Raw genomic sequence first — 24,895 nt, forward strand, 5'->3', positions numbered from 1 at the left:
ATTAAAAATGTTTTTCATTTATCATGTGATGAAAATTAATCAACAAGAAAATAAACATACTATATTTATGCAAAAAATTGATTTATGAGTTTTTTTTTGGTTTCTAAAAAGTAACAACAAAATGAAAATTAACACCATTGTTGGTAATTTTATATGATAAAATAAATGAATTAATAATGATTTCAATCTATTTATGATAATAATATTTATTATATATATATAAATAATTTATATACAATATAAAAATAGAAACCTTTTTTATAATAACGTAAAATCTACATAAGCAAACAAGGAATACAAGCATAAAACCAACGTTCAATATATAGATAAACAAAAAATCAATAAAATCTTCCTAAACAAATTAAATAGAAATAAAATGTCAAATATTCGAAACTTTTTTTATTTATATCAATTAATTATGATTGTAATCATTCTTGTTACAAGTAAAATATTGAAAAATTTCAAAGCATTTAAATGCATAATCATCACAAAAATTTCATTTCTATGGTTTATTAATATATCAAAAATTTCCATGCCTGTGTTATATCTTATTATAAAGAAATTATCAGGATATGATCAACAGTGCATAAGCGAAGATTCAATAATATTTTTCTCGTTGAGTGTGAAAGGAACCAAAAAATCATCCTTCTCACTTGATCATAATAAGAGGAATATCGACTTTTCTGATGAACTGTTAGAAATTCCTGTCACAGCAGATACAGAAATTGTAACCTTAGGATTTTGGTGTGAGGATTCTCAAAATAACCGAAAATGGCTTGCACTCATACAATTTCCAGTTTCAGTCTTTCCAAAAAATGGTGTTTGCAATGTCAACCTTAAAATGTGGTTAATTGAAGGCACACTATTATGTGAGCAACCAAAGGTTAAATTATATTTTCATTTATCAAAAGAAGCAAAGAATCCATTCAAAGCCAATAAAAAAGAATTCAACACGAATGGGTACCTTGAATACAGACAAACAAAGGTTGATGAAAATGGATATTATATCCTCCCTCAAGGACAACTTAGTTCCCACAGAAATCCTCCAAATGTTCCAAAGCCATCAAGAAAAAGATCTAATACCAACCAAAACTATCTTCAGTACACACCATCAACACCAGAAGGTGCAAAACGCGCTGCTCGTGCTGCGATGTTACAAGTTGATAAGGAATATTGGGAAGTTTTAGCGAATAAAGATTTTGTAGAAGTTGCATGTCAACAACTTCAAAATGAAGCAGTAGGACAATATGATCTTGGATGAGATTGATAAAAAATGAATAGTAAATCACCTTTCTTTTAACTTTATTCACTTATCTAAGTATTTAAACGAATAAGTTTTGTACAGCATCATCTTGGAATGAATATTTTTTTGAAATGATCGTTCCATTGAATGAAAAATTTCAGTCGAATATTTTGTCAAAATATCCGACTTTTTGAATTCGAATTTCAAATAACGTTTTTGGCGCCAAAACTGGATAACGGCCTTTTTTCAGTGTGAGGCAACGTATATACAGTTTCCCACGATACGATGAAAAAGTCATCAGTCAATTCAAATTTGAACGTTTTTTTAAATTGCGGTTGCACAAAAATGTAACGAATCCTGAAGCTTGTGTTTCTTTGTCATGAATTTCTGATCTAATATTCTGAATATCAATCACCCTATCATGTTGTATGAATAATCTCCGATATATTATAAAAAAATCATTCAGAAATTCGATTTTGCTTCCAAGGACATGATTTCGTACGTTATGATCAATAAAAATATTTTTGTATTTCTTCATGCTATAATCGAAATATTGGAATTTAATCATAAATATAAATTGAAAATATTATCTATATAATAACCAATATATAAATAATAAGTTTAAATATATTTAGATAATAAAATATTTTAATTTTGAGAAATTCGCAGCACTTTTCAGTTAGATCAATGTCAACCATCTCCTACGGGTCTTTCGACCAAATAATTGGAAATAAGAATGGATCTAATCAATCAAAATATGAAGATGATTACAGCGAGATGACGGTTGAACAACTACTAGATCAAAAATCACAATATATTGAAGAACTCAATTTTGCTGAAGCGCGCAAAATTGAAGACATCATACGTATAAAAAAGGACGATGCATTTTTGAAAATTGTTGAAGAAACTAAAGACAAAATTTTTGATGAGGTGAATCAAGCATATGATGATTATCAAAATCAATGCGATGAAATAGAAAAAAAATATGAAGAATCAGAATTATCCATTAGAGAGAAAATCGATTTTTCGTTTCAAGAAATGCAAAACAAACACATTAATGAATTAACGGAAATCGAGAAAAAATTTTCAATTGAGTTAATACAATCAAGAAGCAAACCAATCAAAGCACAGATTGATTACTACAACCAAGCTAAACTTCTAGCTCGGAATAACAAGTTTGATGAAGCACTTCGTACAAAACAAAAAGGAGATCAAATCTTTGAAAACGAGCAAAAGCAAAGGAAAATTAAACTAGAAAAAAAATACAAACTTCTTAGATCCCAAATCAAGACACGCCAAGAGAAAGAAATCATTATACTTGATGAAAAATTAATATCAGAATTATCCAAGCACAAAACAAAACGAGAAGAATCATTAGCTAACCAATCACGGAATCTCAAGAATCAATTTATATCCATTCGTAGCAAGATTATGAATCAATTTTCGTCATCAACATCATCAATTAAAACTAATTCCAAGAAATACAAAATCACTCAAAACGAGTTAAGTTCATATTTTAACAAAACCGTCCAGCAAATATCAGGATATAACATGGAGAGTGTATCTCCTATTTCCAGTCCCAAACATATTACATCACCATCATCGAAGTCGGTTAAAAGTGCCACTACTAAACTTATTGAATCTCAAGAAGAAAGTGACAACTCCTTATGTTTTGAGGAAGAAGAACATTCATCATCAGCAAGTTCCATACAATCAGAAAGTGACAATGCCGAATCTGTTTCATCATCGTCATCAGGGGAAATTGAACAAATTGAAAATACACATCGTCGATTGCAATCCAATTCAGCCAAAATGATTCCACGACTTAGTAACACCAATAACAATAATAATAATAATAGAGAAAGATTTAATTCGCTTGGGTTAAATCGTATTAAAAATCCAATTTCGGGTTCACAAGAACAAGGAAATTCGCAACGATTTAATTCAGTTGGAGGCACAAACACAAGCGAGAACCCGTATGTTGCAGGGAAATCACTTGAGGGCGTCAAAGTTCAGCCATTTAAGATAATGCCAATGCGACGACAAAATTCATTCATTAGTATGAAAGATAATCCATTAATTATTGAACATAACTTACAGCTGCAAAGGAAGAATTCGTTAAGTGTATCATTTAGTAAATTTAGTGGTTTAAATACAAACAATGAAAACAATGATTTCGATTCGATATTATCAACAAATCAAGAAGTGGATGAATCGAAGCAACAAATTAAATCTTTGGGCCCTGTTTCAACTAATAACGAAGATAATCAAGTCGTCGTAGAAAAGAATAGGCAAATAAAAAGAAGATATTCCGTTGGTCCGAAATTCGCAGAGAATCCATTCATAGCAGAGCGAAATTTGCAATTGCGAATACAGAACTCGAAAAGTTCAAACGACATTGAAACTCCACCAATACCAACGCCACCTAAAAGAGGAGAATTTACAGAGAACCCATTCATTGCAGAACGGAAATTACAGTTACGAATACAAAACTCTAAAAGTGTTAGTAATAATAATAGTGAAAATGAAAATCAATTAAATAACGATAATAATATGAAAGAAGAAAATAATGAAAATGATAAAAAAGAAGAAAATCAAAATGAAGAGAAAAAAGTTAATAATCCGCCGAAATTAGAAGAGAATCCATTCATAGCAGAGCGAAACTTGCAATTACGAATACAAAACTCTAAAAGTGTTAACAATAATGAAAACGAAAATGATAAAAAAGAAGAAGAGAAAAAAGAAGAGAAAAAGATTCACAGTCCAGCGAAATTTGAAGAGAATCCATTTATTGCAGAGCTAAACTTACAATTACGAATACAAAATTCTAAAAGTGTTAATACCAACAATAATAACGAAAATGAAAATCAATTAAATAATGATAATAATAAAATGGAAGAAAATAATGAAAACAATAAAAAAGAAGAAAATAATGAAAATGATAAAAAAGAAGAAAAGCAAATCGAAGAGAAAAAAGTTAATAATCCGCCTAATTTAGAAGATAATCCATTTATTGCAGAGCGAAATTTACAATTACGAATACAAAACTCTAAAAGTGTTAGTAATAATAATAATGAAAACGAAAATGATAAAAAAGAAGAAAATCAAAATGAAGAGAAAAAAGTCAATAATCCGCCTAATTTAGAAGATAATCCATTTATTGCAGAGCGAAATTTACAATTACGAATACAAAACTCTAAAAGTGTTAGTAATAATAATAATAATGAAAACGAAAATGATAAAAAAGAAGAGAAAAAAGTTAACAATCCGCCGAATTTAGACGAGAATCCATTCATAGCTGCATGGAATTTACAATTACGAATACAAAACGCAAGTTCATTAAATCGAGTTAATTCAAGTCAACAGATATATAAGAAATATAATTCATTAGGACCTGAAACGAATGATAATATACTTTTGGAAGATAAAAGCAAAGATTCAAACAGATTTAATTCGATTGGAGAAGGATTCAATAAGAATATCTTCAAGATGAAAAGAAGTCAATCATTTAAATCGAAGTCTTTAGTGATGAAACCGAACAGCAGTAATCCGTTTTTGTTATTAAAGAATAGAACAAAATCAGTTGAACATAACAAGAAAACTAATTCAATAAGTACGAGCAATGATTATAATAATGAATCAGAAAGTAACAACGAATCAAATGTTAAAGATGAAAATAATAAAATAAATAATAATAACAGTTTAAACGAAGATGACAATGATAGCTTAAAGAATAATAAAAATAAATCAGATAACGACAGTTTAGTCGGTAATGAAAATGATAAAACTAAAGATAACGACAGCTTAAATGGAGATAAAAATGTTAAATTTACAGATGACAATAAAGTAACAGAAAATAACAAAGTAACAGATAATGACAGTTTAGTTGGCGAAGAAAATGTTAAATTTGCAGACAACAAAACAACAGACAATGACAGTTTAGTTGGCGATGCAAAAAGTATAGCAGACATCAACAGTTTAATTGGTGATGAAAATGTTAAATTTACAGACAACAAAACAACAGACAATGATAGTTTAGTTGGCGATGAAAATGTTAAATTTACAGACAACAAAACAACAGACAATGATAGTTTAGTTGGCGATGAAAGCGCTAAAGTAACACCAAAGAAAAACATAAAATTTGTGTACAACAACAGATCAAATATAGAAAACAACATAAACGCAGACAACAACAGTTTGATTGGTGATGAAAACAGTTTAATAGGCGATGAAAGCAGCATAGCGGATAACAACAGCTTAATTGGCGACAATAACAGCTTAATTGGTGACGACAAAAGCGTTACAGACAGCAACAGCATATTAATGGGCGATGCCAAAGCCAACGCGAATGCTGCTGCCACACACAATGACGATGATGATGCGTCTGCTGCTGATGAACTTGCATTTTCTGCTGATGACGAAGAGGAATCGTACTCTTCGTCGGGCTCTGACGATGCGGCTGACTTTATAAGCCACTCATATCGCCCGATACCGTCTTATCTGATACAGCACTCGAGCGACTCCGGATGAGAATTTGTGTTTCTATCGGAATTATCGATAATGTTTGTATATAATTCAGATGTCTAAACATATTATAATACTCTAAATTTTTGATTTATTACCAAAGACTTTTAGGCAAATAGGGTGAGAAATAACTAGAACATTCTTTATATGAAATTTAATTTGTAATATATTTCATGTAAAGTATGTTCCAAAATGTTTCAAAAAATACGTAGAACATTAGCTATTGCTCCAGTTATCCACATATTATCTTTATTATAATCATCTCTATGGTGCATGTCTTATACTTCAATACCACCATCTGTTTTAATAGTGCTATTGATGGTATATTTATTGTAGATTTAGGATATTCACAAGATCTATTTAGCAAAATAAAATCTATTAATAGGATTCTTTATTAGATTTCCAATGATAGTTAAATCATTGTTAATAATATTAGATTATGTAATTTTTGTTCATTAGAATAAGCTGCATTTGTAAAATCATATTGATAAGTAGTATCTTCATTTTCATCGACAGTGACTTTACATGTGTGAATATTAAATATTCCTCTGTGTCTCAAGTCACTGATAAAAAATTTACAATCTTATTGGTAACCATTAATTTCAATCGTGATTTCAAGTATTGACATTATTCTAATTAAATCAACACTATAACTTTGAGAAACACTTGTATTTCCAGAAAAGATGTCTATATTAGTATAATTGTTTTTTTCACCTTGTTCATTGATACTAAAATATGTATGGTATACATTAAGAATGAATGTTTCATTTTTATCTTCAAAAAATATATTTGTTTGTATTTTGTATTTAAATGATCATTTAAAGTGCAATTCATATTTTGATAATTTTCTATGTTATGTTGCAGAGGATAAAGAACAGCAATGCCAAATTGGAAATTTTATGAAAAGCTTCGGACTTTTGCTAGTTTTTGAACTTTTTCCTACATTTTTTGGAAATTAAAAATAAATTTTTTTTCTTCATAAACCATTCAATAACCGTCACAAATTTTACAATCGAGTTGACTTTTTAATAATAAAAATTAATCGCAAACATTCGACCGTTAAAAATTCAATACTAGGTTATTGAGTAGTTTATAAGTTCAAAATGCGCCAAAAACAAACAACAACAAATCAGAAATCTCAAAACGAATGGGAAACATTAACAACGCTCAAAAACATAATATTTGGTTTGAATATCGGTAATTTTGCTCAATCAGCAAATTATATTACCACCAATTTCCGTAAAGAATATCCAATATCTTATGATATCATTATAAGCCGAATGATATATACATCTCTTTTGATTAATAATAATAATTTTAATATATATTTGAGATTATTACAAGACATTGAAAAATATGAAGAAAACAATAAAATCAACACAAGAATAATTAATATCTTTGCTCAATTTCTTCTTAAAGAAAACACACAAGAATCATTTTATTTTCTTAATTTCATGAATGAGCATAATTTACATGAATCAAAAATCATTCAAAATATACATAAACCATTTTTTGTTCATATTAATCAAGATAAACCAGATAAATATAAATATTTTTTTAATCAAGAAAATATTTCTTATGAAGAACTTTCGAAGAATGATTTTGCACTTCATAAGCAATTAATTAAAGAAGGAGTTAATCCTAATGTAATTGTGAAAATAATTCGAAATGACGAAATCGAAAAACTTCAAGAAATATCATCACAAAATGAATTCGATTTTAACCAGAAAATTGACCCATCACTTTATGAAAGATGTTCATTTATTAACAAATGGAATGTTACATTAATTGATTACGCAGCATTTTTTACTGCAATAAAATGTTTTAAATATTTACTTATGAATGGTGCAAATATTGAAAATACAGGCTGTTGCAGGTGGAAATGAAGAAATTATTCATTTATGTGAACAAAATCATTCATCATTTGAAGATGCATATGAAACAGCAATTGAATTTCACCGAAATGATATTTTCAAATATCTTTATGAAAATAAAATTAAAGATATTAATAAATTAAAAGAATTAGGTGAAAAATGCGTTTCATATTTTAATTATGAAATTTTTACATATTTAGAAAAAGAAGGAATGAAAATTAATGAAAATATCATTAATGAAGCAGCAAAAATTGGAAATATTTTTCTTGTAAAATATTTCCTTAAAAATAATCAACTTTCAGAAAATATTTTAGTTTTTGCTTCATTTTCAGGAAATATTGAACTTGTTACATACATTTTAAAGCAAAAAGGAATTGATATTAATGCTAAAGATATTTATTTACTTTATTTGAAATTTATTTGATTAATTTAAAATTTCAAAATAATATTTGGAAATTATTTAATTTATTTAATACAGCACTTACATTAGCATCTGCAAATGGTCATACAGAAATAGTTAAATTACTTCTTGAACAAAAAGGAATTGATATTAATGTTAAAGATATTTATTTGTTTTATTTAAATTTTATTTTAATAATTTTGGATTTCAAAATAATATTTGGAAATTATTTAAATTATTTCAAACAGCACTTATTAGAGCATCTTATAAAGGTCATACAGAAATAGTTAAATTAGTTCTTGAACAAGAAGGAATTGATATCAATGCTAAAGATATTTATTTATTTTATTTGAAATTTATTTTAATAATTTATTATTTCAAAATAATATTTGGAAATTATTTAAATTATTTGATACAGCACTTATTCATGCATCTCAATATGGTTATAATGAAATAGTTAAATTACTTCTTGAACAAGAAGGAATTGATATCAATGCTAAAGATATTTATTTGTTTTATTTAGTTTTTATTTTAATAATTTGGAAATTCAAAATAATATTTGGGAAATATTTAAATTAATTAGTACAGCACTGATTATGGCATCTACATGTAATCATATAGAAATAGTTAAATTACTTCTTGAACAAGAAGGAATTGATATTAATGCTAAAGATATTTATTTGTTTTATTTAGTTTTTATTTTAATAATTTGGAAATTCAAAATAATATTTGGGAAATATTTAAATTAATTAGTACAGCACTTATTCATGCATCTCAATATGGTTATAATGAAATAGTTAAATTACTTCTTGAACAAGAAGGAATTGATATCAATGCTAAAGATATTTATTTGTTTTATTTAGTTTTTATTTTAATAATTTGGAAATTCAAAATAATATTTGGGAAATATTTAAATTAATTAGTACAGCACTGATTATGGCATCTACATGTAATCATATAGAAATAGTTAAATTACTTCTTGAACAAGAAGGAATTGATATTAATGCTAAAGATATTTATTTGTTTTATTTAATATTAATTTTAATAATTTGATAATTAAAAATAACAAGAATCGCTGAAGTAAAATAGTTATTAAAGTTGTTTATAAAAATTTGTTGAGTGTGTAAATGAGAAAAATGATTAATTCTTTTTAAAATTTTATATGAAAGATATTTTTTTTTTAATAAATTTGTTTATATTCTGAAATCAAAGCTATGATTTTAATGTTTTTTATTTTGGGCAAAAATAGAACGAAATGGGCAAAGTGCCCCTAACGATAGGAGTTGAACAAGTATCACTTTTAAAACAGGCCTTGTAAATGAGTAATTTTACTATATCTATAATCTGTACCTTCTTCAGCTGCCCAGATTAGTGCTAGAAAAAATAATTTAAATAATTTCCAAATATTATTTCAGAATATAAAATTTTTATATGGAAACAACTTTTTGTGATTAAGATAATAATTGCTACGATAGATTTTTTTATGGTCACTTTTTTCAAAAAATGTGTTGCCATTTTCCTACATACGTACTTGCCACATTTTTAGAATTTCAGGTGGGAATGAAAGAGTTTACACAAGCCTCATCAAAATTGATCATGAAATGAATTTCTTTTGTTTCTTTTTGCTCCAGTGTACACTATAGGCAAAAGCGCTGGTACACGAAATCCATTCTTAATTCTTTTACTGGAAACAAAAAAGTTACCTAACCAGGACTTGTTGATGATGTTAATCAAAAAAGACGATACAGGATCTAGCAACCTATTATATGTAAACTATTCAAAACTCTATTTTCAGATATAAACGTTATATGTCCAAAAAACTGAAATTGTACGTTAAAATTTGGCGTACGTTTACAATTAACGAGAGATGAAAGGAAACACTCTGTCGATTGATGAACTGGTTTCCTCCTCATCTGACGAAGAACACACTAACCAACAACTAATCAAAGAAATTGAGGATCTTCAAAAATCACTTCGTGAATCAAAGAAATTAAAAAATCAATTAGACATACAAATTGAAGGACTCGAATATAATATTAAATGTGCTGAAAATGCTAGAAGTATAGGCAGTAGATCCAATTTGAATATAACACGAAGACTTCAGATGATTTTTGGACAATCATTAAAAGAAGATGATTTAGTTGCAAAAATTGCTGATTTACAAAAGCAATCAATAGAAGCCCGTGAAGAAGCAGAAACTCTTGAATCACGCTTGTCCACACTTAAAACCCAATTCTCAACACAACAAACAGAGTACAAACAAAAAATTCGACAGATGAAAGAAGGACTCAAACAACTTCAAGTAAAAAATGAAGCAGCTTCAAAGCAAATTGCCATGATAGATGAAGAAAGTGAGCGAAGTCAAAAAGAACTTTCTCAACTTGATCAAGAAATTTCTACTTTAACTTCTCAACTTCAAAATGCTATTGGCAATAATTTAAATATGAGTATTCCAGAAATAAAAGAAATGATTTGGCAACATTCTGATGATCGTATTCGCGAACAATGCATTCGAATATTTCAATCATTAAATTTACCATTTGATTCACGTTTGAATGCACTTGATATGTTAGATGAATTAAAGTCACGTTATACTCAAATGCATGATCAAATATGTGAACGAAATATAGTGAACAAAGAAATTAATGATTTTGAACAAGAGATAAATAATGTTCAAGGAGAACTCAAGGCATCAAAAGCACAAATAATACAACTTAAAAAGAAAAAAGAAGCAATTGAAGCTGAACTTAATGAACCAATCCCAAATTTTGAAGTTGACAACAAAGAAATTGAAAAAGCGAAGGAAGAACAGAATGAAAGAATTAATATGTTACGAGAAGCAATGGAAGATGCAATTAAAACATTAGGGTATAATGTTGTCGTTCCACATACATTAAAAGATATTTGTTATTGTTATTGCAATTTGATAAATTCAATTCAGAAAGAAATTATCAAAAGAATGAAAACCAAAAATGAAGAACCAGACTTACAATATTTGAAATATAAAGTTGACATGGTAAGAAAACAAAACAGAGAACTAAAGAAAAAAATACAAAAAATATATGAATAAAAATTATGTTTTGGTTGATTAAATGATTACATTTTCCTTTTTTTCTCTTCAATATTGTTTGAAAAGTATTAAAAATGTGTTTACACAGTTCCAAAATCCAATTTTTGAATATAAATCCGATGACTTTTCATTCATTTGGTTCTATCGTTGCACAAATGTATGAGCTTAATAAAATTATTTTACAGCAAAAACAAATAACAAAAAATAGAATTTTATATCTTGAACACTGTTGGTAATGGGTACAATGGACTTGTGTCCCATTCGTTAATTAAGAATTCCACGAAAGAGGACGCAACAGTTTGCAATCTTACAAACAAGTTCGGGTTATCTGTCGGATATATTACGTTTGGGCTGAAGACCATTGCAAGGTTTCCTTGGTCCATTTTCGTTTCTTCTGCAGTTTCGCTTTGTTTCTTTAAGAAGCCGACCAAGTACATCAATACGTTTCGGTTAACTATGTCCATTGCGTTAACAATGTCCATGTACTGTTCCTTTTTACTTTGGCCCAAACGTTCGGTTAATGATTTCGATATGATTGCTCCCGATATGCTCCGAATCCATGACTTAAATAAGGACGAAAGATCATAGACATCAATGGACTCCAAAAAACTAAAGTCTCCCGAATTTGCACTATATTGATATTGATCAAGATTAACGGTTTTTCCAGATAGTCTGAAAATTCCATGCGTGTGCTGGCAATCTTTGGCAAGGAGCTCACTGATGATCTTGTAGAGGAAAACGGGGATTGGAAGATTGGGATGTGTCCGTTGTTGAGAAAACATTATCTCATACAAGCTGACTCCAAACTGACGAGTGGATTTGGTTGGGTCAGTAAGTATGGAATCGACAGGCACGACTATGGGCTCCTCGGTGTTGAATTGTGAGATTGCCCGAATATATATATAAAATGCAAGATCTTTAGCAGCATCGTTAGAACAGTTGAGAGCAATGCGTGCCAAATGGCCAAGAATATATGGGAAGTAATCCCTGGAAGGAACATTGGTTGAGAGCATTATGTGAAATAATTCAAGAGCTTTAATAAATGCACCGTCATATCGAATGGTGTTGGTTTGCTTGAGAAGATAAAGATATGTTTCGTTAACTAATGAGGAATCCTTTTTGAGAAAATCAAGAATTTCTTGTATTGTGCCATTAACTTTCTTAGATGGTTTGACTCCGGTATAAGCCAAAATGGTTTTGAAGATAAGAAGTGCTGTTTTTGCTATGTTTTTTTCTAACTTTAAAAACGTAACGATGAGAGGTTTCTCTTGGAACCCATAAGTTTGTGATGATTTCCTACCTTTCTTTTCTTCCACAATGCTTTCAAATAGTTTTGAAATATCGGCGTTGTTCGCATCAGATTCTATTGACTTTGGATAAAATAACGGTTTGCCATCATCATAGCAAAGAGATGTGGGATCAACCGTTGTAGTAGTAGTGGTGGTAGTTTGGCGCTTCGGTGTAAGTGGTGATTCAGTTGGAGGTTTGTTTGGTCGCCTTGGAATTTTTTTGTGTGCTTTTTTCTTCTTCTTGCTTAGGTCAACTTGCTCAAGAGAACCACTCGGTTTCTTCGTATGTGAAACTACAAATGTACTTGTCCTTCTTCGTACTGTATTAGTTGGTTTTGTAATATATTGATGTGTGTTTGGGTCAATGACAACAGCATCATTTGGAAAATCCCATGTACATTCATGCGTTTTAGCATTGAAGTAGTAGGGCTCTCCATTGTGTTTGTAAAGATAATAAACATTTTGTTCAGTCATTTGGAGTGTTCAGTCAAAAATTTCATACTTTTTCATAGAAGTTATAACGGTTACAGGTCGTCGAGTGTCGGGTTTACATACGCATGTTTTGAATACTTTATTTTGTTTATTTAATCAGGCGAAGGCATTCTTTTGAAAATGATTATTTTTGGCAATCGTTTTTTTTTCCAAGCAAACTAAGTCAATTTTGAATTCGGGGAAAAGTAAACGTTTTATACAAAGTGAGGCGCTCTTAATTTACCCCAAGAATTACCCTATAAAATATAAAGTAGTCAAACATTTCAATCAACGATGCGTCATTAAGGTATTGAATTTTGCCGATAGAACGACAAAATTTGTCAAAAAGCCACCAGCCATGGCGGTTAGAGTTGTTGTTCGAATACACTTCACATTGTCATGTTGTTGATTTTCCTTTTTGCTGATCTTATATCATCAGAAAACTTTTGTTACAAGGGAAATTCATTGGCAGCTTGTCCAGAAGGAACACAAGAAGTTATCACTTTTGAAGAAGTTAAAATTTCAACAGGAGCTACTAATCTTTATCTTTTAGATTCAGATTTTGAAGTTGACTCCGACTTTAGTTTTCCACTTACAGTAGATGGTTCCTTTTCTCAAGAAAAGCCAGAGTTTTCATTTTCTTACATTGATCAAAAGAATAGTGCACCTTTAATAGTCAACCAAGCAACAGTCAAAATGCAAAATTCAGCTAAAGTGACACTATACTCCCTTACACTTCAAAATAGTGATCTTGTTGTTGATGGCGTTGAAATGATAATTACTACTTTCAGATACCAAGGAAAATGCTCAATCAAGAATACCCAAGCTCTTACCCTTCACTCTGAGAGTTTTTACACTGAAGATGAATCTATCTGTACTACCGATAACGATGTCACATTAGAAGGCACACACTTCCTCTACCTTTCATCAGAGCCAACCAACTTTAACATTAACACCAATTCGCTTTCAATATCATTTAGTCTTGATAAGGAAACAGATACCATATATAATTTTAAGTCAATCACCGTTGAAAATCTCCACGTGTACACTTACTGTTCTGTATATCCTACTCCCGAATCATATGCCCCATTTGTTAATGTTCCAAAAGACTTTCTCAGAGCTCAAGAATCAATAACGATTGATAATCCCAAGTTTTACATTAATGGTGAAATCGAACTTTTAAACCATGATCCATGGGCAATTGATCAGCTTAGTCCCTTTAATCCAACCCGTGTAATATATGACCTTGATATCACTGATCAAAAGGCCTCTTTCATTCTTTTAGAAAACCCATTTTATACATATCTCAGAGTATTCTTTACTGATCAACCAGATACGCCAGAACATCTTTTTGGATCCATTGTTATTACTGATGAGAATGCGTCAGAACTATGGAATTATGTTTCACCATTTACAATTGCCGTAACTGTCTACTTTAATACAAGTAATACAAAGCCAATTCCATTCCCAGATACAGAGCTTGAATCAAAGGTTAACTTAACATTTGCGCCATGCTTTTTCTTCCCAGGAACACCAAGCGAAGTTGTTACAGTTCTTTTTGAATCAGAGAATATTCAAAACGCAGTTGATTCATTCTTTATCTCAAGTTTAGTTCAACCAGAAACAAAACAATTGTTAAGACTTAAAGAATTTAAACTTACTGAAGGAAAAACACATACATTCCCAATATCAACATTCGGTATTTATGATATGCAAATGACTGGCATTACTGGTGAATATTCATTTTCTGAAACTGAATCTGCTGGTGGATATTGGCAAGGTGAATATCTTAGTAACATTGACTCATTCCAAATGTTAGTATGGATTCCAGAAACTCAATACGCTATAGAACTGTCAGAGCAATTAACTATACGTACTTATTCTGTACAAAAATCATTACCACAAGCATACATGTATACTATAATGACAACTGCTAACCAAATTAATTGTTATTTGGATGAAATTTCTGAGTATCTCTCATATCCAGTAGTAACTATCTTTAGACAATTCAATAAGGGATTATGTCCATTCTACTTTAGATCAGCTTATTCACGTCCTAATCCTTATATTGTATATGTAGATATGTTCAATTCAACTCAATTTGTATCATGTGATGGTAATTTCCCTGTTGGCTTTGGAGGTTATGCAAATTGTCAATTTAGATTAGCTGATGAAATTTCTAATGTAACAGGTCATATATATCCATTTACTGTTTCTGATGCAACTTTATTTGGTACTGGAAATCAAAGAATTGAAGCTAACGTTACAACAGAAGAATGGGGAATGTTTGCGAACTTTAGGGCTTATTTGGTTTATCCCGATTATACTATTACAACACCAGATGGTGGTATTGTTCAAGGCCAAGTGAAAACATTGAATCTTCGAAATTGCGGAAATGTTCAACTTCAGCCATTCGATTTATATAAGGTAACAAACGAAAATATTAATGTTTCTGTTTCAGCTGATGACTATACTAAAATCCCAGTTTTAGCAATTAGTGATATTGATACTTCTATTTATAGCTATGATATACAATACTCAGGAGAAACTTTAACTGAATCGACAGTAACTTCAATACCACTTGTAACAGGAGCTAAAAATATAAAAGAATATTCACAAACATGTATAGGATGTGATCCAAAGATTCAAACATATATCCAATATTCACGCGGTTCTTTGTACTTGTATATTAATAACGAGCCACCTACTCCTGAAACAGAAACAGAAACAGAGCCAACACAAGAACCTACACAAGAACCAACACAAGAACCTACACAAGAACCTACACAAGAACCTACACAAGAACCTACTCAAGAACCTACACAAGAACCAACACAAGAACCAACACAAGAACCTACACAAGAACCAACACAAGAACCTACACAAGAACCTACTCAAGAACCAACACAAGAACCAACACAAGAACCAACACAAGAACCAACACAAGAACCTACACAAGAACCTACTCAAGAACCAACACAAGAACCTACACAAGAACCAACACAAGAACCTACTCAAGAACCAACACAAGAACCTACACAAGAACCTACACAAGAACCTACACAAGAGCCAACTCAAGAACCTACACAAGAACCTACACAAGAACCAACTCAAGAACCTACACAAGAACCTACACAAGAACCTACACAAGAACCAACTCAAGAACCTACACAAGAACCTACACAAGAACCTACACAAGAACCTACACAAGAGCCAACTCAAGAACCTACTCAAGAACCAACACAAGAACCTACACAAGAACCTACTCAAGAACCAACACAAGAACCTACACAAGAACCAACACAAGAACCTACTCAAGAACCTACACAAGAACCTACACAAGAACCTACACAAGAACCTACACAAGAACCAACTCAAGAGCCAACTCAAGAACCTACTCAAGAGCCAACTCAAGAACCTACTCAAGAACCTACACAAGAGCCAACACAAGAACCTACACAAGAACCTACACAAGAACCTACTCAAGAACCAACAACCGAAGGACAGAAAAACAATAAGCAATTAGTTCCTATAGTTTGTGGCGCTTGTGGTGGTGTCGTTTTAATTGCGATTGCCATAGTTATTGCTGTGTTTGTTATCCGTAAGAAGAAGCAACAAAAGAGCGGCTCACAATCCGGCGTTCTCAGCGAGCAATTAATTTAAGTAAAGCAGGAAATTCAGATCACTTCATTTTTTTGAGCTCTGCTTTTCAGCATTTTTTCGAATGATTTTCTGCATAGAAACACACGCGCAGCTCATCGATCGATTGCTTTTCCGATTCAGTTGTCATTCGCATTCAAATTTGGATTCAAATTTCTGGTTATTTGGAAGGAAGACGTTTTGAATGAATTCTTTTGAATGAACGTTACATTCAAAAATGTTTCAGTCAAATGTCGACTGCGCAAAATATTGTTGCTGCAATATTTTGGATTCAATCGATTATCTTTGGTATTGCTTCGCTGATTTTGATTATTGTGGGAGGTGTTTATTGGAGAAAAGACAATAATTATAATTATGATGGAGGTATCAGTTCATTGTTCTCAATTCCTGTAACTCAATCACAAGAAAATGTAAAAATGTATATAATAACAAACAAAACAAATCAATCTATTTATTCACAAAATAATTTTCTTATGGATTTAATAGGTATTGAAACTGATTCATATTACTCATTCCGTATCATTCACAACATGTTAGGATATGATATTAGTTTATCAATCAATGCAAATGATGTTGTTCAACACCAATATATAAATAATTTTAATTAATTACTGACGAATCGAATATTACAAAAATTGAATATCATGATTTCAATCAACAAGGTCTAGACTTATCTGGAGTTCAGTCTTCAAATAATTTTTATCAAGTATTATGTCCATCTTCATCGATAATTACAAACTCATCTGAAATTGGAAATTTATGTAAAGAAGTAAAAAGTCCCTTAGAGATTAAAGGAGATTTTACACTAATGAAAGTTGGTACTAATATTCATTTGGTATCAACCAACAATCAGATTCATTTTCATAATTCATCGTTTATAACATCATCGAATTTTGACGAAGTTTATTTAGCTGTTTCTAATTTTGAAACAGGTTCAGATTATAAATGGGGCAAAAAACTATGTATCGCCGGAATTGTAATTTTTTGCTTGATGCTCATTGAATTTTTAGGTCTTTGCTGCTATTTCATCACTGTAATTCCATTTTCTGGAAGATAAATTCATTTATATTAAACAAATAAAAAATGCATTGAATATTTTTAATATGAATAAAACTATACATGAAAATAATTTTTATTTTAAATAAAAAATAAATAATCCAAATATTCATATGAATTGATCAATTTAATACAATGTAAATATTAAATTCAAATTCTCTAGGACGCATCATATCAAAAATTGTAATTGCTTCAATTAAAGCTCACCTAGCTCATATAACATTGTTAAGCCAAGTTAAATCAAATCATTTTGTTGAAGCTTTTTTATCATTACAAATAAATTGTCATCACCATTTCGAAGTCTTTTGCTTTTTATGTAGAACGTTCTACTCCCATTTTTTACGATTCATTACTCCTTCTAAAGAAAAACAATCACTTATTGGTTTAAGTGGATGTGGAAAAATGTAATAAAATTATCAAACAAATTTAAATTATTTATTAAACATTGTTATTTTGATTATATATTATAATACAAATGCATTAACTCAGCTCGTTTCTTGGGTGATTTTATAGCAGCAGTAGAGTCGCAAAATAATGCGTTCGCATTTTCATCACATAAATTTTTGAAATTATCCAAGAACTCTTTAATTTGTAACTTATTTGAATTAATATCACGTATCAAAGCGAACAATTCATCTAATTTTTTCTTATTTTTAAAAATTTTCTTTGCAGATTTTGTTAATCTATGCATTGCATTTTTGTGGTTTGATTCTTTAATATTTGATTCGTTTGTATTTGTTTGTTTTGTTTCATCATTTCCATATATATCCAAAGTAATGTTTTCATGATGTACAGAGATTAAATGAAAATCAAGTTCAAATTGGGTTTCGAATACAACAAATCCTTGTTGAATGCATTCGACATGTTTACATGCGAAGTGTTTTTCTTGAAAATGTTTTTGGATTTCATCATAATCTTTAAACCATAATATATTTCCTTCTTTCGCACATATATCACATCTAAAATGTTTGGAATTCGTATGTTCAGAAAGTTCATGATCATCATAAGCTGTGTAATTACATAACTTACATTTAGGATGTTGCTTGACATGATTCATAATTTGTTTCGTTGGGAATAATGGTGTTTGACATTTTAGAAATCGATGAGAATGAAAACATATTCGACATGGTTCTTGATTATGAATTTTTTTAGTATGAAGAGAAAGTTCTTTTAATGAGTGGAATTTATGTGAACATATTGTACATTTGATTTTGTTCATTTCTCTAAGTAATGATAAAATTTTGGGTGATGAATAATAAAAATTAGTTTTATCATCATGTGGATATTTTTTGGATTCTGCTTCTTCATATGTAATATTACTTGTGTATGGTACGATTATTGGATCTTTTTCAAAAACATTTCTACACATTGGACACGTATTAGAACCATAACATTCTTTCATTCTTGCAATGCACTCAATACAAAAATCATTGTGATTGCATGGTAGAAGTGCACGGTACTTTTGTTCATTAAGACAAATCATACATATTGCTTTCATTTATTATTGTAAATAGTGAAGTGAATTCATTTTGTGTAGAACTGTAACTTAAATTGAATCCAAAATTTTTGTGAATTGAAAGGTCTTTTGGTCGTTCAACTGAAGACCAAAATTTTTTTGTTTCATCGATGAGAGGTGATAACCAAACGCATAACAACAGTTATCTCATTTTCACTCCCTTTTTTTACTTTCATACATTTTTTTATTTCTCAAGATATAACAAGATGCTAAATGATTACCTTGTATACTAATTTTTTTTCTGACGGTGCTCGCCTTTAGATTTTTGGTTTTTACAACCAACTTTTTCATGGGTTGTTTTTTACATAAATGATTTATTAAATATGAACATGTTATGACTAATTTCTATCCATCAAATTCTTCAGTTAAAAATGATATTTTATATCTTAAAATTATTTAAATTTTTGTTTGAAGTTCATTAAAAAATAGAAAAATAATTTTTGTGTTGCGAGAAGAAAAATTAATTTGAAATTTGTCAAGCATATAAATTGTCAGTATCACCTTGTTTATTAATTAGTTCCACTTGTTTGTTTCAAACCTTTCCTTGAGTTCTTCATCACCAAGAAGAATTGATTTCTTTACATCCCAAATTAAATCAAGTTGGAAATCTCTTGATATTGCTGAACGAGCATTTGTAAAAACGATGTTAACCTGTGGGGCAAGTCCCGTTGGGCAGTAAGCAATAAGGAGCAAAGGATAAGATTTTCGAATTCCATCGGCGTGGATACGTTCAACCATCATTACAATGAAGCGTGGTTCGTTTCTTGGGAGCAAGTCAGCAAGGTCATCAAGGGATTTTCCTTCTGGGAAATTGTATTCTAATTCGCATTTGAGTGTTTCAGGGTCAGGTCTAATAATGAAAGAATGGTTTGGAACTCTGCTAACGCGGAGTTTATCAAAAGCAGCGCGACACTCAGATGTTATATCAACAGAAACAGCCATCTCAAAGTGAAGGTAAGACGTTAATTTGTCAAATTAGCGGACAAGCAAAAGTGGTTAAACCAACCGCAAATTTCAAAGAGCCAAATTCAAAACTTTATATGGTATAAAAAGCAAATATTTACACAAAAAGTGATAATGTTTTCAATACTTTATTCTAAAACTGTTTTTAAACGATTTCTTAGACATTACTTTCAGAAAATAATATCAACTTAAAAAAGAGAATAATCATTATTATTTTGCGTTAATTTTAGAAAACTGCTGGAGCAACGCTGGCAATCTTTGGCCAAAGTTCTGCGCATTCTTTGGCAACTGGGCCTGTGATTGCAGAACCTTTCATTTCACCCTTATCGTTGATAACAACACCTGCATTATCTTCGAAACCAATAACAACACCATCCTTACGACGCCATAATCTCTTTTGACGGACGATAACTGCGCACATAACCTTCTTACGGAGTGTTGGCTTACCTTTCTTGATGGTAACAACAATAAGATCGGAAACTGTAGCAGCTGGGAGTCTGTTAAGCCTACCCTTATGACCACGCTTTGAAATAACAAACATTGTCTTGGCACCTGAGTTATCAGCGCATTGAACAACGGCACCCACTGGTAAAGCGAGTGTCATTGCGAACTTGGTGCCTTGTTGACCAGTGCGTCCTCTCTTTGACATCCTGGAAAAGGCCAACGGTTTTTCAGGCCAATACCAATAACCGCCGGAAATTGAGAGTGTTTGTTTGGCCTTTCTAATGCAAGACGTCAAGCTCTTCGGAAAGTGGTCTTATTCCGATATCGATTTCGAACAACTCGATAAAGCACTTGTTGATTACATCTCAGTTCACGAAAAACAACAGGTAATTCTCCCACACACAGCAGGCCGTTATCAACATCAACAATTCCACAAGGTAAATTGTCCACTTGTTGAACGTTTTGTTTGCTATCTTATGTGCCATGGTCGTAATGCAGGTAAGAAGCTTATGGCTATTCGCATTGTTCGTCAAGCATTTGATCTCATCAATTTAGTTACAGGCGAAAATCCACTTGTTGTCTTTGTTAAGGCTGTTCAATATTGTGGTGCTCGCGAAGATTCAACACGTATTGGTGTTGGTGGTACAGTTCGTCGTCAAGCATGTGATGTATCACCACTCCGTCGTATCAACCAATCACTCGCTCTCATCACAGAAGGTGCACGTAAGTCTGCATTCCGGTCATCCAAGACAATTGCAGAATGCCTTGCCGATGAACTCATTGCAGCATCAGGTAACACAAACGACAGTTACGCAGTTCGTAAGAAGGATGAACTCGAACGCATTGCCAAGTCCAACCGTTAAACAGTTCATTAATGATAAACTTTTATTGTTTTTCTTCGATTTGTTCGGACAACCATTCAAATGCGGAATTGATTCCTTCGCCTTTGAGGGCACTGGTGGGCACAATTGTCCACGGTCTGTCTTTGATTGTTGATAGGGCAAGTTTATCGCTTATTTCTTCTGGCTTCATAGCAGAATCTAAATCTTGCTTATTTGCTATTATTACAAATGGTACACCTTTGAGTTCTTCTTCTCCAAGAAGAGCATGAAGTTCGCTTTTACAGAGATCCATACGTTCCTTGTCAGCAGAATCAACTACAAAAACAACTCCATGATTATCTTTATAATAAAATCGCCAATATGGTCTAAGCAAATGTTGTCCACCTAGATCCCAAATCTGTAGAGTAAGGTTGCCTACTTCTACCTTTTCTAAGTTAAATGCAACTGTAGGTGCGACTTGCTGAATGTACTGTCCAAGTGAAAGACGGTATAAAATTGTTGTTTTTCCTGCAGAATCTAGACCAAGGATGAGAATTTTAACTTCTTTTTTACTGGAAAACCATGAGCGAATCGATGAAATAATTCCACCCATTTGTCACTTTTCATGGCGCTTTTTTTGGTTTCAGAAATGGATACTTCATAATGCAAAAAATGATCAATATATTAAATAGTTAAACCTGCTGATACGAGAAGTCGATATAGTAAAAAAATTCATATCAATATCTTAAATTAAAAAAATCAAATTAAAATTTCCAAAATCAATCTTTTTGAGTAGAGAAGAAAATGTAAGTTTAATTGTTCTAATCAACAATTTATATAAAAAATTCTTATGTTTGTTATCATGTCTTAATCGTGTAATAGGTTTTTCTCTATATTAAAATTACTTTATTTTTTTCTGTTCTTTGCAATGAAAAACTTCAGAAGTTAGTACAACTTTTTGAGGTAACCTGTTTTGAGGCAAATGACATGAAAAAGCAAAAGTGACAAAAAAGATGAAAAGAAAATCAAGCCCGCGTGCTGTCCAAACAGAAGAAGATCAAGAGTCTCTTTACAGTAACCTTGGTGTGAAACGTAAAGCTGGCTTTTCTGTTCATATGAAGTATCTCCCACTTGCTTTGATATTTAGCGCAATTGGAATCCTTCTTTATATCACAGTTGGTGGTGTTGACCTTAAAGCTCATATCCCATACATTGTTATTGCTTATGCAGCTGGTGTTGCTGGCCTTACAGTTGCATACTCATACGTTGCTCAATGGGTTATAAAGCAAAGGAACGTACAAAAGAAGAATGCAAAGAAACAAGCTAAAGGAGAAGTTCGCGAAGCTGAAGGACTTTGGTTCTCTCTCTTCTACAATAATGCATTTTATTGTTTCCTTCTTCTCATCAACTCACATCTCCTCTTTAGCACACTTCATCCAACCACATCTATGGTCCTTTCACAACTTTGCGCAGCCTTTATCCCAGCATGGTTAGCAAGCTTGTCAAAGTAAACTTAACACATATAATTTACATATTTCATCATATTATAATCAGTTCCTTTTTTTATTTAACTATTTATGTATCTCATTTTAAATTTTTTTTGTTTTAGTTTTTTTTAATCATTCAAATAAAACTTGTGAAACAATATTATCATTTCTTAATAGACATATTATTTTGGTTTTTATGGAGACGAAATTGGGAATTCCATCAACTCAAAATTAATTTGCTTTCCCTAGTTAAAATGTTTTTAATTTTTATATTGTGCAAAATTATATGTACGATCAAAAAATCATAAAAATAAAAAAAAAAAAAATTAAAAAACTTGATATATAATTAAATATAATTTATACTATAAAAACAATGATATTTGAAAGCATTTTCAAAAAATGAAAAATTGTCAAATTATCTTCCAGAAGAAAAATAAATATAAATACATAACACTAAAAACTTGCAGCGTAATAAAAAATTAATTACTTCTTGCTTGTGTATATGTCAAAAAAAAAAAAAAAAAGAGTTTAATAAATGTTTCATCTAAAAATACCTTTTTTTCATGTCAAAAGATGAATAGGTACTTCATAAAAAATAATAGATAAAGGATTTAAACTAAATGATACACCAAAGCTATACACTGTATATCTTTTATTTGAGAAAATTTTAAAGAAATCACCACAATTCCAAAACATATGTTTCAAAACATTTTAATTATTATAACAATTAAATCAGATACATTGCTCCTTATGACGTATGTTACAAGATTGAATAATTACGAATGGTTTAAAATGTGTGAACATTTGATTCAATCACATCTTTATAATGAAGCCAATGGATCATATAAAAAATATAATCAAAATGATGAAGCGATTAAAGTGATGTTACATATAAGAAATTGGTTCAAGCTGCATCAGAACATTGTGAACCACGCAGTTTAGGGAGAAGTTGGGGGTGCACACTTTGTTGAAGGATTGGTTGTTGATTCAATCGAATCAATGATGTTGACAAAACCAACACAGTGCCTTGTTACATTTTTAGAACTTGCGCATGAAATCCAAATTTTGGATCCTATTATTGAAATATAAAACGGTATTATGTTTTACATAGATAAACTGGATAAATTAGCAGAACGTGAAAAACATTCATCACCAAACTCACTATCCGAGAAAGAAGGAGCATATCATTAATGTGATTTCAATTATACAAAATAGGAAATATATACGCGACTAATGGTGTATTTGGAGGCAAATACAAATTTTGAATTCTATCAATCATTAAAACCTTTACTTTATGATCGAAGTTTAATTTTGAATGGACTATTTAATGAAAGAGATTTCTCATCTTTTGGATCTAGAAAAATAGCATACATAATTCAAATCAAAGTAAAACCATAAATGATTTGATACGAAAGATGTTATATGATTCAAATAACTATTTTAATATTATTATTAAAATGATGAAACTGGTCCCCTTTTTATTGAATCAAGTCACGAACACGCATAAGGTTAAATCCCAATAGGTTTGTGCCTCTCCACCTGAACGGATCACTAGCTTCAGGCTTTGATTGATCAATGCCAATTCCCCAGATTTTGTCGTACGGACTTGCTTCAACGAGAACTTTATCTCCTGTAGACTTTAGAAAGTCATGCAAGTCGGGGTTTTGTGAAAACTTGAAATAATTCCCATTAACCACTATCAAATTTTTGTATTCATCCCATTTTTTCCCATCAAAGTTTTTAACCTTGCGTCCAAGTGCTTTGATTCTTTTTGGGTCAGCGTTAGAGAGAATTTCTCTTCTGATTTCCTCATCACCAAAAATACGTGCTTTTTCAGCCATCATATACTGCTCCATACAGTTATAAGTATGTCCTTCTATTTCAAATGAAGAAGGCCACCATTGGCTAAGACATGATTTTGTTATATTATCTTTTGTTCCTTGATGTCCCCAGAAAAATAAATACTCAACTTTTTCCCCACTTGATACCTTTGCTTTAAGCCAATCTAAATTATAGTTGGTGGAATTTTGGAGCATTTCTTCAGCTTGGTAATGAATTTGGTTCATCAAACTTAAAG

The 24,895-nt window shown here is 30.7% G+C and overlaps 11 protein-coding genes across 11 annotated transcripts; 6 read left to right on the forward strand and 5 right to left on the reverse strand.

The window, feature by feature from the left end:
- Positions 1-532: 532 nt before the first annotated feature.
- Positions 533-1,261, forward strand: GO595_002152 (uncharacterized protein; the record flags this gene model as incomplete). The annotated part of the gene is made up of 1 exon (XM_067915030.1): positions 533-1,261. The coding sequence occupies one exon, from the start codon at positions 533-535 to the stop codon at positions 1,259-1,261; it is 729 nt and encodes a 242-aa protein (XP_067777838.1).
- A 669-nt stretch (positions 1,262-1,930) lies between these two features.
- GO595_002153 (uncharacterized protein) lies at positions 1,931-5,773 on the forward strand (the record flags this gene model as incomplete). Its single annotated transcript, XM_067915031.1, has 1 exon — positions 1,931-5,773. The coding sequence occupies one exon, from the start codon at positions 1,931-1,933 to the stop codon at positions 5,771-5,773; it is 3,843 nt and encodes a 1,280-aa protein (XP_067777839.1).
- Positions 5,774-9,908: 4,135 nt separating this feature from the next.
- Positions 9,909-11,111, forward strand: GO595_002154 (uncharacterized protein; the record flags this gene model as incomplete). Its single annotated transcript, XM_067915032.1, has 1 exon — positions 9,909-11,111. The coding sequence occupies one exon, from the start codon at positions 9,909-9,911 to the stop codon at positions 11,109-11,111; it is 1,203 nt and encodes a 400-aa protein (XP_067777840.1).
- Positions 11,112-11,323: 212 nt separating this feature from the next.
- Positions 11,324-12,874, reverse strand: GO595_002155 (RhoGAP domain containing protein; the record flags this gene model as incomplete). Its single annotated transcript, XM_067915033.1, has 1 exon — positions 11,324-12,874. The coding sequence occupies one exon, from the start codon at positions 12,872-12,874 to the stop codon at positions 11,324-11,326; it is 1,551 nt and encodes a 516-aa protein (XP_067777841.1).
- Positions 12,875-13,270: 396 nt separating this feature from the next.
- On the forward strand, positions 13,271-16,534 carry GO595_002156 (sigma-70 family RNA polymerase sigma factor; the record flags this gene model as incomplete). Its single annotated transcript, XM_067915034.1, has 1 exon — positions 13,271-16,534. The coding sequence occupies one exon, from the start codon at positions 13,271-13,273 to the stop codon at positions 16,532-16,534; it is 3,264 nt and encodes a 1,087-aa protein (XP_067777842.1).
- A 3,082-nt stretch (positions 16,535-19,616) lies between these two features.
- Positions 19,617-20,045, reverse strand: GO595_002157 (glia maturation factor beta; the record flags this gene model as incomplete). Its single annotated transcript, XM_067915036.1, has 1 exon — positions 19,617-20,045. One exon carries the CDS (start codon positions 20,043-20,045, stop codon positions 19,617-19,619), a length of 429 nt encoding a protein of 142 aa, XP_067777843.1.
- Positions 20,046-20,292: 247 nt separating this feature from the next.
- GO595_002158 (60S ribosomal protein L23) lies at positions 20,293-20,715 on the reverse strand (the record flags this gene model as incomplete). The annotated part of the gene is made up of 1 exon (XM_067915037.1): positions 20,293-20,715. One exon carries the CDS (start codon positions 20,713-20,715, stop codon positions 20,293-20,295), a length of 423 nt encoding a protein of 140 aa, XP_067777844.1.
- Positions 20,716-20,791: 76 nt separating this feature from the next.
- GO595_002159 (40S ribosomal protein S5) lies at positions 20,792-21,373 on the forward strand (the record flags this gene model as incomplete). The annotated part of the gene is made up of 1 exon (XM_067915038.1): positions 20,792-21,373. The coding sequence occupies one exon, from the start codon at positions 20,792-20,794 to the stop codon at positions 21,371-21,373; it is 582 nt and encodes a 193-aa protein (XP_067777845.1).
- Positions 21,374-21,395: 22 nt separating this feature from the next.
- Positions 21,396-21,944, reverse strand: GO595_002160 (ADP-ribosylation factor-like protein 1; the record flags this gene model as incomplete). Its single annotated transcript, XM_067915039.1, has 1 exon — positions 21,396-21,944. One exon carries the CDS (start codon positions 21,942-21,944, stop codon positions 21,396-21,398), a length of 549 nt encoding a protein of 182 aa, XP_067777846.1.
- A 400-nt stretch (positions 21,945-22,344) lies between these two features.
- Positions 22,345-22,842, forward strand: GO595_002161 (uncharacterized protein; the record flags this gene model as incomplete). The annotated part of the gene is made up of 1 exon (XM_067915040.1): positions 22,345-22,842. One exon carries the CDS (start codon positions 22,345-22,347, stop codon positions 22,840-22,842), a length of 498 nt encoding a protein of 165 aa, XP_067777847.1.
- Positions 22,843-24,296: 1,454 nt separating this feature from the next.
- GO595_002162 (NADAR family protein) lies at positions 24,297-24,884 on the reverse strand (the record flags this gene model as incomplete). Its single annotated transcript, XM_067915041.1, has 1 exon — positions 24,297-24,884. The coding sequence occupies one exon, from the start codon at positions 24,882-24,884 to the stop codon at positions 24,297-24,299; it is 588 nt and encodes a 195-aa protein (XP_067777848.1).
- Positions 24,885-24,895: the final 11 nt, after the last annotated feature.

This window comes from Histomonas meleagridis, assembly GCF_020186115.1.
Source record: "Histomonas meleagridis strain 2922-C6/04-10x chromosome Unknown contig_16, whole genome shotgun sequence".
In the NCBI taxonomy this organism is placed as follows: Eukaryota; Parabasalia; order Tritrichomonadida; family Dientamoebidae; genus Histomonas; species Histomonas meleagridis.